Source organism: Heliangelus exortis, chromosome 1, assembly GCF_036169615.1.
Source record: "Heliangelus exortis chromosome 1, bHelExo1.hap1, whole genome shotgun sequence".
Lineage (NCBI taxonomy): Eukaryota > Metazoa > Chordata > Aves > Apodiformes > Trochilidae > Heliangelus > Heliangelus exortis.
This window is the reverse complement of record NC_092422.1, coordinates 146,400,429-146,418,185: the sequence shown is the minus strand read 5'-3', so window position 1 is coordinate 146,418,185 and position 17,757 is coordinate 146,400,429. Positions and strand designations below refer to the sequence as shown.

Sequence of the window (17,757 nt, the reverse complement as noted above, 5' to 3'; positions counted from 1 at the left end):
GCTTGAGAAGTCGTGGGGAGGCATACCACAGGACTTAGGGAGCAGAGGGGGAGAAGGGGAGGAAGAAGCAGAAGCTGCACATCTTAAAAAATGAGAATAAAAATCATTAGTGCATATTATCATACTAGGTAAGTCACTAGCTAAACGTTATATTGCAATCAGTAAGGCACAGAAACTCAAATGGGCTTTCTCCCAGTGAGGGGATTCCTTCAACAGGACTACAGCCTGTGCCCTAACCTCCCTCTGTAGGCTCATGAAACTCTGGAAATAGCAAATGTGTGTTGCATTTACTGGTACTGAATGAAACAGAGCCACCTGAATAGCTACCATCTAACTGCTTTTGACAAAACCAGAGCAGAGATTCTGCATGCTGGATCTAACAGCTTGTGATTCTTTGTGGCAGGGCTAATCCAAACATGGCAATTCAAGAAATGTGGTGAAATCTCAGGAAATATGTTCTTATTTGTGGCAAGACCCAAAGAGAACACCACAATTGCTCTAACTATATGAAGACAAAACCCAAACCAACTGTTAGACATCTGATTTATACAAAGTTTCTCAAAAGCAAATATGTATCTGAAAAATATAACCCTTCTGAAAAATCACATTAAGTATTGCAGCTGCACATTCTATACATGTTCACACTGACTAAAACAGCCTGCACTAAGCTACAGATAATTTTACTCCTTCTCAAAAGCCAAATTGTTTTACTCAGACTTACAAATCCTCTTAACTTCAGTAGGGCTTGCCAGCTCTCTTTTCTGAGGCCCTGGAAAAGTTTTAACTTCAAGGAGTTGATAATACTGTGATGACTTCAAGCAACCAGCACTCACTTAAGTTGCTGAGAATCAAATGCAAATCACTGCTATATAATTTCACTCCAATGCTCTACTGACTAAGTTTTTTAATCAGAAAAATTATTTTGGGGTGAGAAAATAATCAGTGAACGAGAAATATTTAGGGAGACCAGCATAGGCACTTGGGAGGGGATTGTTTGGTTTGATTCATTTTTGTTGCGGGGTTTTTTTTGGTTGTTGAGATTTTTAGTTAGGTTTTTTGCTTTTTGTTTGTTTCCATTTATTTTGGGTTTCTTTTGTTGTGTCTTTTCTTTAAAACAGCATTTCCACAACCAGAAGGGTAACAGAAGCAGCAGCACAGTAGTTCAGAAAACAATGGAGTAGAGGATAAAAATCCAAAATCTGCATATCCCGTTTCAGAGGGCAATTGCTCTTTAAAACTTACCCATTAAGCCTTCTGAGGCTAACAGTGCTGTTAATAGCTAGTGTTAACAGGTTATATCCTTGTTATGTGCTACTACCAGATCTAATTTCTAAACACCTTCCATCTGTGGATCATAAAGTACTTGAAAAACTCTAATGAAGCTTCACAGTGCTCTTGTGAGGACAGTATCCACTGTATGTACACTGATGCACACACATTAAAAGAGATGCTTACTGACATGGATTCTCTGCCCTTGCCTCAACTAAGGTGGGAGTGGGTACTTTAATTCACATTAAACTGCACTGTGATTCTAGTAACAGCTCATCCATTCTGATGACCTTTTGGTATTAAGAAGAATTAAGAATTAATAAGAAGAATTAATTAATTTCTTCTAAGAATTCTTAATTAATAATTAAGAATTAATAAGAACTAAGAATTAATAAGCTAGGCTTCAGCATTATGTACAGAGGCATGCTCCATTGTCCACTAGACTGATATTAATTGTACCCTCCAGTTGTCATCTCAAACAAGAGACTTGGCCTGTGTGATCTGTTGAACTTTACTGAGGTTTAAAAGGGTTTGAAAGAACTTGCTGTCTCTTGAATTGGTATTTTATTTGGGCTCCAAGGCCTACAGTTTGATGTCATATCTTACTTATTTTGAAAGCTGTGCCCTTGTCATCCTGCAACACTGGACTCCAACTACTGGACTTTCTACATTAAAGACACAGTAAGTTCTTCATAGCTGATACTATGCAAGTCAAAAAGTCAATTCAACTCCTGACAATACAATTCCTCATCAGAAATCTCAACTATTAGCAAGTTTCTCATGGCACGAATGCCTTCTCACCAACTGTCCTTTCTCCTGCTGGTTAAGAACTTGCATCCCGAAGCAACAGAGGCAAAAAGACAGATTCTATTTGCCAAAGTTAACTGAAGCCTACCTGCCCTCTACCATACTGCAGTTAATTAGTTAGCTATCCCTGGACCTCCCTTCCCCCAACCTCAGAAAAGGATGCAGTAACAGATACAAGATAATTGGAGGCTCCCCAGCCAGTCACCAGTGGGAAACCAGCCTGGATTACAATCCTAGCAAATGCATCCGTTCAGTTTACAAGGGTCAGAAAAGTTCCTTTGTGTTTCCCAAGGTGAAGTTAAACTTTTAACTGGTAAGGTAGAGACATATAGGTGAGGACTAGGTTACATAGATATACAATTTGGAATAATAAAAAGCAAGCAGAGAACTCCTTAAAGTAAGGAACAGAATTAGGAGCCTTTCTTGTGTCCGCTAACAACTGCCATATGATTTATTTCAAGAGAACAATTAAAATCACTAAGATTAAAACCAGGAGTTCAAAGCACCTTGCTTACTAGACTTGATAGCAATAAGAACTTGACAGAGGTATCTCAGTCCTGGATAAGGGATAGTTTGGATCACTTTTAAGTTATTTTCTCTGAACAAGAGATGCTAAAAGCCCAGCATTTCTGAAAAGTGAAGATGACAGCTAAATTTGATTGTATCAACACACTACTTCTTTTGAGGTCCCCACAGCAACTGCACATAAGCCACTGTGAAGCGGGATGACCTCTTCTTCTGCAGGAGTGCAAAACTTTAAAGTATTCAAGCATTCTTCAAGGACAGTACTCATTCCTAAGGAAAACTAGTTCGTTTTGGAGTTCTCTCCTCTTTCTCATTTACTGAGACACTTGATGCTGCAGAATCGTGAAAACAGAGGGGGGAGGAGGGGCAGTTAGCTATAGTAACCAAAAGTGTAATGTAAATTCTTTCTTCAGACAAAAAGACCATGACGAAAAGTGTCTGACAAAGGCAAAGCTTGCTCGGTTTCTGAAAGGGTTACAACAGCTTTTGCATCCCTTACACAAAGGCACCTATCAATACAATTCGGGAATGGAGCAAACCATCATTATTATTCAAAACTTAAATTGTAACAGTGCTTCAGAGACATACTAGAGCTCAGGTGTTGTTCATATCTTGGCAGGGACAAAAAATGCAAGACCTCAACACTCCACAGCATATGAAATTTAAGAACTATACATGACTTCGAGGCCAAGCCAAAGTTCTGACCCTAAATATTAATGAAGGGCTAACAGATAGATAACAATCCAGAAGGAAAATTTAATTCACCAAACTTTGCAAACACCCACTTTTCCACATAGTTTTTCCTTATTCTGCCACAATACTTTCCCTAGCTGTTCAGCCTATAAATAATCCATCACCATGCCTCCACTTTTTCAATCTCCTCAAATGCCCTTTTCAAACTGGGGAAAGACTAAGCTTTCTAGCCGCCTTTTAACAAAGTTGTTCCATGAACAATGGAACTGAAAGCTCATTTCCTTCTGAAATCTCCATAACACATCACGGAACCTCTGCTTTACTGCACTAATCGCGGCTTCCTGCACAGCCAGTTCTCCTTTCGATGCCAAGGCTTAACCAGTATATTGAGCCCTATGCAGATCTCTTCACACAGCTTATGTTTTTCACCTCTTTCAGTACCTAGTAAAAAAATAGCATATGCTGCAGCTAATCCCAAAACACACATGATGATTAACAGTGAACAGACATAATCTGAACAGATAGTATTTTGTTTTGTACTGAAGCCCTTCTTTTGGTAGGGAAATTAATTTTGGTTCCTCCCCCAGGCAGATCCTGGTAATTAACCTATTGGTAATTACAACTGTATTATAATTTCTTACTTCTCTACCTCAGTTGACCAAAGCTCAACGAGAGACTCCAAACTTACTTGGGAAAGATACAGACATGGAAAGCAACTGCATGAGACTTAACTTCTCTAAAAACTGAAAGAATACACCCCAAACAGCATCTTCCATTCCATCATGTCCTCCTGGTAAATGTTGAATGAGGTTTTATGGTCATATCTTTGCAGATTGAACAAGTACTTTTCAGTAGCATAACATGCAAGGGAACTTCTAGAAATTAGTATTTTTAGAATATGATTAACTTGCTCATTATTATCATCTCAGAAGCTTCTTGATGTTGGATACTGTAATCCAACCCTAAGAGGTTTCTCTCTTCAGTTTGTAAAATCCGATATACTGCCAAAATGTCAATGAAATATAAAAAGTGCATCTGTTTTAGGCAGTTCTATCTATGCCAGTGAAAAGACAAAACGCTTTAAAATAAATACATGTTCAGGGAAATTGTATAAAATATCACCCCATGCATATATACAAGCAACCAGTTGCTTTCTCATTGTTATTTATAGCACATAAATTACCGTGCCAGTTAGATGATTGATTCAACTGACCTTCCATCAACAATAGCTGTTACTATGCATGTCAAAAGCAGTAATAATCTTGTTGGTATTCCTTCCCCCTGTTTAAGCCTTGAAGCTTTAAACATTTTAAAATAGCAGCAAACATTTTCAGCTGTCCAGGTTGGAATACTGAATGAAAAACTTTGTCACAGTTTATCACAACAGAACTCCTTCTTTACATGGAGCCTTTAGACATACTTCTACTGAAACTCAGTATATTCTGACCATAACAAACACTTTGGTTTAGTTTGCTCACGCAAAGCAGCTTTCTTAAAAATACTTATTGGAGGTCTCACAAAAAACAAGGAAGATTTCTGGACTGAAAGACTTGGCCCTATTCTAGTCTAATCTTCTTGCCCCTTTCCCCCACCTACAAGGAAGCTATACTTCACTTAAGTATTTAAATATTTTTCCACAGTTATTTTTTACTTTATTATTTATTTCTGGTGAGACAGATCAGTACCTCTCTACAAATGGTTCTAACTTGCCCTTAGTTTTAGTATGGAGAATTCAATCACTGGCCCGGAAACCTCTAAGCAAAGGAATTTCTGGCATCTTGGTTGGAGCTGGCACCAACCCATTTTTCTTTGTTCTCATTAAAGGAACCATAATATGCTAAGTTAAATAAAAAAACAAAACCCCAAAGTAAAAGCAGAATACAAAAGGAATGCATATTCAGTGGATTACTGTAAGAGAGGATTTCCCTAATTTGACACATTTTTCTAATAAAAGCACTATTTATTGCAGCAAAAGTCTGTAAACTGATCTTTCCAAGTGATTTGACTTGAACATCTTGCCCAAGTAATTTGCCCTCATGTACAGCCCTTCAGTCTGAAATGTCAGGAAAGGAACAGCTAGCTATCCACGCAGAAAATTCTACAAGCTGTAGCTGTCACAAATATTCAAATGCTTGCACTAACCTAAAAACACCATGACCCCCAAATATCATAAATTTTGATAACGGGCAAAGAGTTCAGAAAATTCAATCTACATAGGTAGGAGTAAAATAACCCATACCAGCTTTCCAGATTACAGATGCCAGAGGAGCAGTGCAACTGAAGAGCTCCAAAATATCTCTGTAAACAAGTTTTTAATTCATCCCATGCTGACCACAGAGCTCAGTGTTTTTAGTCATACAAAGTAAATAAAATCTTTTACACTGAATAAAGAGCTTGGTTGTTGTTGGGTTTTTGTTTTTGTTTTGGTGGTTTTTTTGTGTGGCTTTTTTTTTCTCTCTCTCCTTCCCTCTTCTTCTTTAACCAATAATGGTCTCGCCTTGAAGGGTCTAGATGGAACCTGCAACTTAGTACCCACTTCTTGGACTTCCAAGATCATTTATCTTTTTTATCATTTACCTTCTGGAATCTCTAAGCCACGGTGGATAGTCACCAGAATTTCTATTTTCTGGACAAAAAAAACAACAAGAGAGCACGAACTCTACCATAACATACAACTAGCAGACATTTTTCCCTTCCACTCGTCATCTTGAGAGGAAGGTTCAACCATTCTTCTGGGTGTACACACAAAAACCCCAAAGACTTGAGGAATATTTATTCTTTGGAGAGCACCAACCATGGAAAAAAAGCAGCAAGCAACTTAAACTAGATGCAAAAGGAAAAGAAGTAGGTTTTAGGACTGCAATTCATACATGTTTATAATGCTAGTGACTCGTGCCAACAGTCCAAATGACAAATCCTTTAGCAAAGCAAGATGTATGAAACTTAGATGGTGCAGATAGCACAGAAATGTGTCTAAACGAAAATCTATTTTTACATTAAGGATATAGACAAAATACTCATTTTGACAAGATTCAAAACTATTAATAGCTCTTAAATTATTTTCCTTAGTCTGTTACCTCATTCCTATGTAAGCTGTCATCCAATGGCTGCCCTCTCTAAAGAGCAATGAAAAGCTGAGAAGAGACAAAATTTCCATCTGCCCATATAAATGATAAATCTTAGGGAAGATCCTGAGAAAGTGGTAACATTGGAGAGGGAGGGGAAACAGCCACTACTGAACCAGACTTAAAAAAAAGATTTACTGGACAATGAACCTGAGATGTCAACAGTGTACAGTAGATAGACTGCTTCCTGGAAAGGGACAAGAGGGCAGGTGGAAGGAGATGGGTGGCAGTATCTGAAATAAAGAGGCTTTGGGATTTTAGAATTTGGTCACTATGCAAATGGTCTCCCCTTCAAAGTACAAGAAGCTCTTCAGGGCAGCAGTAAATTAGAATACCCTGCTTTTCTGGTAGCAATCACTAATGCTACTAACTCTAATGACTAGAGAAACCCGTGGTATCAAGGATAATATGGGACACCACCTACTCTGGGTATTTTGCAACTTTGTATTTATGAATCAAGCAAGCTGGAATGGAAAACATACTTTTGTTTTGGAAAGACAAAAAAATGTAAAGAAGTCTCTTGATCAGATGAGACTGCAAATTCGTAAGCAGGCTTTGTGCTCTTCCTGTGCAGGACAAACACAGATCTTGGTCGGATGGGGGGTGGGGGTGGCTGGTTGGCAGGCAGGCAGAGAAGAACCCAAACAAACCAGCCTGTTCTTACCACAAGACATCTGGAATAAAGCACGATAAAATTATAAAGAAAAGAAATATCAAACTATTCACACTTAGAATGTACACTGTCCACAAATCTTTTCTTTCAGTATTCAGCAGCACTGTAACTTACACATATTGAGATAGTAAGTGGCAACTTAACTTCCAAAGTTTACATTTTTCTGTGTGATCTCCCATAGCTTCATTTTCTCCTCCACAGTCATCTGGCTTCTGTTTTTCCTTATTCTGAGAGAATACTTTCTAAATAGCAGTACAAGTGGTGTAATAGCTGAGGCACATAGAAAGCCCTGTAGCTGTTCATGACAAAATAAAACGTACAGTGCTGTAAGCTTTATTACCTCCTAATTTATGAATTAAAGGGAAAAAAAATCACCAAGGTGGTGAAATGGGAAATCTTATAAGCCATGAGATATCAGTTGAAAATATTTTCAAGACTAACTTGCAGAAATGAATTTCTAATTATAAATTATTTTTTCTTAGAATGCTCAGACTGGAGTTTTCCTTGGTACATAAATTGCAGAATAAGAATATTAAAATGATAAAATATAGAAGATGACGGAACGTTGTGGCTTTTTAAAGTGCAATAGTTTTAAGAATAAACTGCACATTTTTGGCTACATTGTTCAGAAGTAATGTAAAAGGTGCAAGCCAGCTTTTGCAACATTACTGACTTACCAGTCTTGTGGCTAAAACACAGCTGCTTCTACAGATACATAATTCACTGCTGTCTCACCTCAATTGCACAACAAAGGGAAATTCTTTTCCTTGTGACTCAGGCCCCCTTCTATACACAGGTACATATGTCTTCAAATGCAAAATGTCCTGCCACTTACTCCACTCCGGTGAGTAAAGAGACTTTTACAATATGAAAATGAAAAAAATATTCCTTAAATCTTAGCTGGACCAGTTTCCATCTTAAAATTTAGTCTAATGGTTTCGTTCTCTCAAATACTCTTTCAAATCTCCAAGGATGCAAAACAAAAAAACATGTTCAAAAGCTAAAACTCTCTTACATAGATGCCAGTACCAGAGGTCACATCAATTATCATTGGAACAGAAATGTATTCTTACACATTAACAGAGCTGCAATACCCTGTGTCAGAAATGTCTGGTACAGTTGCTGCAGACACACCACACGTCTCTGTCATGGCTTGCTAGGATGTTGGATACAGGACTTCAATTTTGAGGGACACTTCTCCAATGAGCTGCTTACTCTACACACATTTAGAACACCCAGCAATGAAAAATCAGCTATGTCTTTACTTCTGAACATAACTGCTGATGTGTTCAAGGGAAGACGTAACTTGCCTTGAATTTCAACAGAATTTGGGGTGATACCCAGGTTCAACCCTGAATTTGAGTTGATAATCTGAACTGGGATTCAGAGGCTACTTTGAAAAACACAGCATGAATCTCCTGAAAAAAGCCATCTGATGAGGTTGATACTGTCAGTAAATTAAAAAGGTGCAATGGTACTCAATAACTCCTGTAATATGGAATATTCTTAAAACATCAAACAACACTCCAGTTATGTAAGCATCTAACTGACTTGTTCCTTTAAATTTTATAAGAACATAAGACATCATGCTACAGGGACAGAAGCTATGGCTGGGGTCCTTCATGGGATTTTAACATTAAAGAAACCCCTTCAAAAGGATACTACAGTACTTTATAATAATAATGTCAGGCATTCCCAGGAACCACAGGAGACATCTTCATGCCACTGTAGCCTTTTTTACAGTTTTCAGCAACAATATAAAAGAGTAAAATTGCTTGCTCAATGCCACTGTAGCAGTGACTGTTACAAGTGCACCCAGTGTACAAAGGCTGCTGAAAGCAGACTGGCCTGTGAGCTGGCTCCCTTATTTAAGTACAAGGAAAGGCTGATTGAGCTTGTTTCGCTTAGTTTTAAAATGACTCAGTTAAAAAGTAAGCTGAGGGAAGATAATTCTCCTATGTAAGCAAACATAGAAATTTTAATGAACACTGAGTCAGATTTTAAGATGTGCACACTGGAAAATGAAAGGCAACAGACAGAAACGGTAATAAGGAAAATTCTTACTGAATATTAGGGAATTCTCTGAATATTAGGACATTTTATCATCATGAGGGTAATCAAACATTGTAAAAGATTGCCCAGAAAGCAATTCTGAGCAGTCCGACACAACTTAGGAATTAGATCTCACCTTCAAATCTGGCCCTCCTTTGAGGGACTGAACAAGATGACTTTCAAAAGTCCCTTCCAACATCAATTATTTTATTAGTCTATGATTTCCTGTTTGCAGCTTAGATAATTGCAGCTTCTGCTGTCTTTTAACTGTAGTGTCACACAAATCTAGGAAGATATTGAATATTCCTGCTCAAATGTCAAGAAATAATGTAAGAGAACATTATAAAATCTAAAACAATGATTTTGTGATCCTCACTGGTTGCAATCTCTTCCTGGCATAACTGCAGTTTTAGAGGGTGTCATTGAAAACTCTTTGCCTCAGAATCGATACATTAAACTATCAAGCCAGGAAAAAGACCAGCTGGTAGGTTTAACCAATAACACTTTGCAAAATTATGGAAACTAGCTTGTTTTGTTATCTTTATTACAATATGAACCACCTCCAGATGTACAAATTGCCAAGACAGTTGAAGAGTTTTCTCCCTCATTACTACAAAACAGCAGGTGGGGAACAGGTAGATGAGTTACTTCACACAGCAGTAATAGCTTGGCTTACCTTGCTAGTAAATACGAGTATGAACTCAGCTCACTTTTTATCCAAATAGCTACTGTCAAACAGACTTCCCTATGTGTAAATCTGGAATGGTAAACCATTTACATTTTTCTTATAAAAATGAGTAGTTTTTCATTACACAATCCCTTTCACTAATAGATAAAGGTGCATAAGTTTCTGCTGGTGACAACAGGTGATAACTTATTAGCACAGGCAGAGTTGCGGACTTATACTGCTAGAACTAGGAGCAGAATCTCAGTTCAAGGACTTAAGCAGAATATTTTTTTGCTACCCCAAAAAAAAATGCACAAACAGAATCTCCTCTGCTCATCAACAGAAATCCTGACTGTTTTGGAAAGATGTTTCTGGATCACAGCTGCCTGTCAATCTTTGCTTTAGCAGTGAGTGAAAACGTAAAAGCCTTGTTACAATTGAGCAGGCAGCAAGAAGCTACAACCATGTAAAATGTATTTTGTAAGATGATAGTATTTACTCCTTAAGCATGGCAATTCAGGTCATCCGCTTCATAATGGATGAAAACTTGAGAGAATGCCTCAAATAGAATGTCCATCTGTAATTAAACATAATGATACTGCTCTTTCTCCTAACTTCTTCCTTTGAAGGGAGGAAAAGGGGATTCTTAGCAAACATATTAGTGACATAAAATAATGTGGCCCAGTGTAACAAAACCAGCTATACTACATACTAGAAATCTGAGAGGATGGAGGAATTTACAGAGTACTGAAAAACTGAGAAGTAACAATTTCTAAGGGAGCCCATTGGTCCTCTGCTGGAGCAGAAGCATGGAGCAAGACAGCCATTATTACCTCCAATAATCCACATACTTCTTTTGAAGTGTGGATTTTAGAGGAAGTTGCAGACCTCACTGCTGCACAACCACGACAATTTTGTGACACAGGCACCGCATACGAAGTGCAAGTCTTTCACAGAAACTGAGACAAGCATGCCTATTCCATGTTTCATTCATGCTATGGATTTTGAATGGGTAATGTTTCTTCATAATTAGCTTCAACTGAATTTATATTTACGTAGTGGAAGATCAGTTTAAGATTTCTTTAGACCTTGTATACAGCCTAACACAGTGATTCCACCCCACAAAGTGACAAGATACCAGCAGACAGCAGTTCTCAGGTATCGTCTACAGTTCAATCAAAAAAACCCCCTAACTTAAAATGTTGCAATTTTACTACACTATGTCTGATGGAAAGAACTGTCCAGTAAAACAAATGAGGTTTTCAAGACTGAAGCAGAAGTACTAGAAGGTTCTCTTACAATTCCAAGTTTTTATCCCTGAGTCAAACTAAGTTGAAATACTTTGTTGCAATTCAGAAATGAAGTGCCAGAAATCATACATGGATGTTGGCTCCTTGTAATCCATCATGAAGATGTTCTTTAGCAAAGGAAACTTCACGTGAAACTGTGGCTAGGTAAGAACTACTGCTTTCACTGAAAGTTTCTCAGAAATATTGTTTTATTTCTCTTCTTCCATTGCCAACTCACACTTTGACTCTCTTACAATGCAGTTAAATATTAAGAAATTGCTGAGCTTGCCTCGGAGGTTGCAGACTTGAGGACTGTTCCTGCACTCTGATATGACCTACCTCCCTCACGGGTCAGTTGCTGCAACCACATCTTCTGAATACTTCCTGTACCATGTCAGTACAGAGCTACCCAGATCAGAGTGCCTGTGAAAGGCAATTAAATTAACAGGGGCGACTTGTCAGGAAAGCAAATCAGAAGCACTCAAAAAAACAAAAAAAATCCCATCCACACAGCTATAGAGGCAATGAAATCTAGGGAGTCTGATGAACAGCTGGAAAGGGAAGGAAGTATGTTCTGCTACTTCAGTTATTTCTGTAGCAAACATCTGACTACTTTCAAAATTATGATCTACTTTTCACTAGCAGGCTCCAATTTCATTTCAAAACATCCAGGACAAGGGTAAACATAGGTACAGAGAATCACAGAATCATTGTAGATTCTGAGTTTTTCAATCCTACTTCTTTGCTGAAAATATGGTTAACTACAGCAGGCTGCTTAGGGCTGTGTCCAGCTGGCTTTTGAGTACCTTAAAAGGATGAAGAAAGCACAACCTTTACAGGCAATCTGTTCCAAAGATCTGTCTGAATTTCACAGTAAAATAAAATTAAAAAGTTTTGTTTTGGTTTTTTCCTTATCTTTGAGTGGAGTTTCCTGTATTTCAGTTTATGCCTATTGCCTCTTCACCAGCCACCACTGGGAAGAGTTTGGCTCAGTCTGCCTTAGTCCCCTCCTCAGGTCCCTATATACATGGATAACACCCTGCCCCAGGTCTTCTCATCTCAAGGTTAAACAGTCCCAGCTCACAGCTTCTCCTCCTGTGTCTGATACTCCAGTCCCTCTCTTTGGCCTTTCACCACAAACACTCCAGGATGTCCAACTAATCCCTAAAAAGCAAGTAAGCAATAACACAAAGCGGGAATTTCAGATTTTTTTCTTTCAAGATCTCCAGCAAAAGGTTTTAAACCAATGCAGTCATTTAAGAATACAAATTACTGATCCTTTGTGTGATTAGCATTTATCTCACGTGCCAGCTCAATGCCACTTATAGCAAGAGCAGACAATTTGTTAGGTAGTTGAAAATCTGATACTGTGGGTAAGAAAATATTTGATTTGATTTAAATTCAATAGCAATACCCACAACAGAATTTTGCTGCCATTATGCTACAGTGGCACAAAAAAAGCACCTTCCTCTCTCAGTTGCATTACTAAAATTGCAAGTCCAGACTTTTATCAAAATATTATTAAGAACAATATTAGAACTAATCGATACAAGCAGAATCTGTATATCAATATCCCAAATGCCACTCGAACAAAAATTTTTTAGTTAAAAAATTACAAATCCTGCCTATCACTAATCTTGTATTCTCTTTCCAAGAACCACAGTTTTGGAGAAGAGAGAGAGAGAGAATGCTGTACAACATTTGAAGAGCTCTAATTAGAAATCAGGTCAGCTGTAAAGTAATCCTAGCTTCCACCTGCACCTAAGGTAAGATAGCAAACACAAGGCTATGATAAATCCAATACAACATCCCTCACATTATTCACTACAGTCACGTTTCATTATATTAACAGATATCTAAAGAAACAATACAGAGTAGCAGAAATATATCCCCTGCTTTTTATTTCTGCACTGATTTTTCCTCTGGAACTTTTTGAAAGTTTCTGCTTCAATAACCTTTGTATCTCTTGGTATCATAGTAAGTTGGGCAGCCTGAATACAAAAAAATAGCAAGCAATTACTTTGAGAAGTTTGGCTCACTTCCATGGTGGAAAGAATGTGCATGTTCAGCACTGCAACTTCCCTGAACTCATCTTGGCTACCTCAGAAATGGTTTCTCACTGTCTCAAAGGCACTGGACTTACAGCTGCTATCTTATCCAAAAGACCAACTTCAACCCAAATCAAATCCCAGTCTTTCAGCAACAAGTGTGCTGCTGCTCAAGGAGAACTTCCTCCATCTCATGAGGTGACATCCAATTAGGCATAGGAAGAATATGCCTAATTGTCTTGATTTCTCCAAGACCATCTACTTGCTTGCTCCAAAAGGCAGGTCAGGAAAAAACTTAATTTTGATACCAAGATTGAAATACCATTGCATTAACTAAGGAAAAGAATACAGAGAACGACCATCACCATAATATTTCTAGCACAAGGCTCTGTTCTTTCCATCTGAACAAATACCCAGAAAACAAACTCAACCAGATTTTGGTTTGAGATCATATGAAAAAAACATTTACTACATGCTAATGGAAATCTGTCATTCTCATCTCTGGTTAAGTTTATTTCCCAAAGGCACCGTGTACCAGCATCTTAAAATTGTTCATCCTTGAAAGAGCATTTTGTTTATGATTTCTGTTCCTTTATTAAAATGCACTGTAAAGAAGTAAGGCTTGTATATTAAAGAGGACCAATTATCATATGCACATCAAAAGGAAGGCCCTGGTTCTATCATATTACACATTATTTGAGTGAAAAGCTGTATAAAAACTCATGCACAAATTCACTGCCTCAGCACCAAGCTTCCAGAATATCTATCCCTTTTACAACAACTTCTGATTTACTTTCTGAAACGGCAATGTTTATTTCTATTCTTTTTAATTTAAAGCAAGTCAACATCCTGCTTTTGGTATGGTTTTTTTTTCAGCCACCATCAACTATTCGATATGGGGATATTTAAAGAACCAAAAGGGCGAGCACCAAACGAACCACCAGTGCTCCCAGCACATGTAAACAAGAGTGCTTCACACCATTTACTATGGTAAGGCCCTTTTTAAATAAACGTGTGACTCACTGTTTGTTTTCTTCACCAGGAGGTGGAGTCTTGCCATGCCCCTCCATTACAAAATCCTCATGTTCCATCTGCAAAGGCAAGCATTGCAGGTCAGAAATTGGTGGAGCAAAATGCACATCACCTAAAGTGGCCCTTTTCCATGCGCAACAACTTAAGACAGCCACTTTATCACAGTGGCTGGTCCAGAACAGATCATGTAGTTTCTTAGCAACATATGCATGTCTCCAAGCCATCACTATGGTATCGTTTTATAGCACAATTTTCAGGAAATCCTACAAGGGAAAAATAATGATTTAATGGCTAAAGCAGAAGACTATCAGTCTGGGCATCTAGGTTCTATGCTTTACTCTGTTAAGGACTTCCTTTGCCATTCTGAGTAAGTATGGCTTCTACCACTTCTTCCTTACATATAAATTTTAAAAAGGTATTTTTATCAACACCTCTGGAGAAAAATAAGAATTTTCAAAGAAACTTATTAACCACAAAACGAAACTGCTGTGAGAACAGAGTATTTCTTGTGAAAAATAACTTTTATATGAAAACGAGACTTTCACTGCACATGCATAGCTTAGTTAGCAGGGTAAAAAAGAGGCCTAAGGGAACTTCAAATAGATGCTGTTCCAATGACAACATAAGGTAGGCATTTCCTTTGGCTCACATGTTACAAGATTCCAAGGGCAGTAAGGAAGTTTTCTGTTTAATTGTTTGCTTTTAAAATACAGTTTTAGCATACATTTTCTGAAATTTCTTTGGCCAGAATCACATGATATGTGATCATTAATTAATTTAGGCACTCATCATTTAATTGCTTCATTTGGCCAGACTTTTTTGCAGAAGTAGCAAAATGTTCTCTTAAAAAAAATCCAATACATGCACTTAGTATTTTATATAAACATGCAGACATACAATTAGCAATGCTCTACTTCATGTGAAGCCAGCAAACAGGCCACACTGCAATACCCAATAAGCCATACAACAGAAACTAAATCATAATCACACACAAATTCACAATCCACTACATTAAACTGCAAAGAGGAGAGAAGCACTGTTCAGTCAGTAAACATAACATATCAGCCTTTGAAAGAGGGAAAAAAAAAACAACCAACAAATCAAAATCCACAAACCAGTTGCCCTTGTGCCCCAAGCCCACACCCCCCCCAGAAGAGTCAAGTTTAGGCATCTGTATCTTGATCTTGATGACAGGTCAAAAATACTCACAAAAACACATCTAAATATTGACATCTAACAAGGATAACATAAATTATGTTATTGTCTGCACAGACACAGCCTAGAGCAAAACCACAAATGAACTGAGAAACTGATGAACTGTAAGGTGGTAATGACATCCAGAAGACAGTCAATCAAATATGTGTAAGGTAATTTTGCATTTGTGTACATCTACCTATGCAACCCACAGTCAAAACAGTGTTTTCATTTAAAAGCAATGCTTGAGAGCAAGAAAATGTAGCATTTTGTAAATTACTTGGATTTCTGTCCACCTATACCTCAGTCCATATCTGATTCATGAGAGCACTGGTATCCCAACTCAAAAAATGAGTAGGCTACAGAGAAAGGTACTCGTTTCACTAATTCTGTTGTTGCAGATATTAAAACATAAGTGACAACTGGTAAAATAGCTTTGCATTTGTGGCCACGTAGCAAAACAGCATGGTTCTGTGAGTAAGGGTAAATATTTAGCAGTTACTCCTACACGATGTGAAATAAGGGAGTATTTTAGCCTATTGCTGGTATGAGACAAACACAATTCACAGGAATGGCAATCAAGGGAACAGTTTGTGACCAGTACTGGGAAGACAGATGAAATACAGCATTTGGGAGTAAAGCAGCACTCCATACAGCATATAGTGCTAAACTAACAAGACACACATACATAAAAAGTAAGAATTCAATGTAATGACCCTGTAGAAATAAAGAGATCATAAAAACTGAAGAATAAAAAGAGAATTATTTTAAAACTAACAAAAACTTATAAAGGAACAGGAAATTATTTTATTAGATTATAAAGAAATTTAAATGATAACTGGCACATTTAGTAGACCACCACCAGGACAAGGCAATTTCTGAAGTACTGCTAATAAAACTGTTGCTTTAATAAGAATTTTATACAAAGAATGCTAGGGACAAAGTGGTTCCAGACATATTACCATCTGCATCAAAATGCACACCAAAATTACCATTTGAAAGAGAAGCAGGCAAATAATTAAGAACAACAGAACACCTGAACTAGAGACAAGGAGATTGTAGGTCTAGGCACAACCCGTTTCAAAGCAACTAAGAAAACCACATCTACTTTAAGAAATGTTATTCAGCTTGCTCTGCTTCAGACAGAAGTATCTGAAACGACCAAAATATGAATTATTTAAAAATGGAAGAAAATAAGGTATGATTATATCAGCACTAAAAAAAGAAAGAGCTAGGATTCTTGTAACTTAGAGAATAGCAATGACAAAGTTTCTCATGACAAGTTCACCAAGAAAACTAGTCCCTGAGTGGGAAAACACTTAAACACATGGATAATGTTCAGTGCACCACGTTAAGATCAGTTGGTAGGTTTTCACTGACAAAAAAGGTAACACTAAACTGCATCAAGACAGTAAATTATGACATGGGAACTTTGAGAAATTGAGTACTGGTGAACTCAAATTTCTTTTTAGAATTAACAACTAGGTAGGAAACAGTTGGCTGGTCAAGCTCAGCCAATGCTGAGCACTGTGTTGCACACTACGTGGAGGTTGGTATCAAGTGGGGTGCTGCACAGGTCTACCCTCAGACATGCCCAGTAAATAACTTCACCAATGAGTTGAAGGGATGGGTAGGGCCAGATGACCTAGACAGGCTAAGAGGAATGGACTTACAAGGAACTTTATGAATTCAGACAGAACAAACAAAAAGCCCTGCACCTGAGAGGCCATGGCAATGATACAGGCTGGAGACTGACCGGGAGCAGTTCTGTGGAAAAGGTTTAGGCAGATAAGCAAGTTAATCCTGAACCAGCAGTGTGCCCAGGCAGGAAAGGTCAACAGTATCCCAGGCTTTAAGAAAAGCCTTGCCAGCAGGTGGGGGAATCAATTACTGCCTCTACTCAGTGCTTATTATTCTAGATATGATCTAACACACTTCATTTTGGGGGCAACGATACAAGAAATACATCCTTAATTTGGATGTAGGCCACCAGGATGCTCAGGAAGCCCGAGGAGAGATGCTCTGTGAAGAGAGGCTGAGGGAGCTGTGCTTGTTCAGCCCGGAGGGGAGATGGCCTTGGGGAGACCTAAGAGCAGCTTCTCTGTACCTACAAGAGGTGAGCAAGTCGGTGGTGCACTGTGACAGAAGAAGGAGCGTAAGTTGAAACAAGAGAAGCCCAGACTGGATATAGGATGACAAATCTTCACCAGGAGGACAACCACTTGAACAGATAGCACACAGAAGTTCTGTAGTCCCCTTACCTTGATATTTTCAAGGCCAGATTGGATAAAATCCCTCATAACCTGGCCTGACCTCACTGCTGACCCAGCTTTGAGCAGGAGGTAAGACCAGAGAGCTTGCAAGACCTCCTCCAACCTCAATT

General features: G+C 38.1%; 1 protein-coding gene across 19 annotated transcripts in view; it reads right to left on the bottom strand.

The window, feature by feature from the left end:
- TNRC6B (trinucleotide repeat containing adaptor 6B) overlaps nt 1-17,757 on the bottom strand; it is a 142,840-nt gene that overhangs the window by 89,711 nt on the left and 35,372 nt on the right. For 7 of the 19 annotated variants that reach the window (XM_071731444.1, XM_071731415.1, XM_071731666.1 and 4 more), the window contains one exon: nt 14,172-14,239. The exons of the other annotated variants lie outside the window; for them this stretch is intronic. In XM_071731444.1, coding sequence (XP_071587545.1) covers nt 14,172-14,239 — 68 coding nt within the window. The remainder of the gene's footprint in view (nt 1-14,171; nt 14,240-17,757) is intronic. 19 annotated transcript variants of the gene reach the window in all.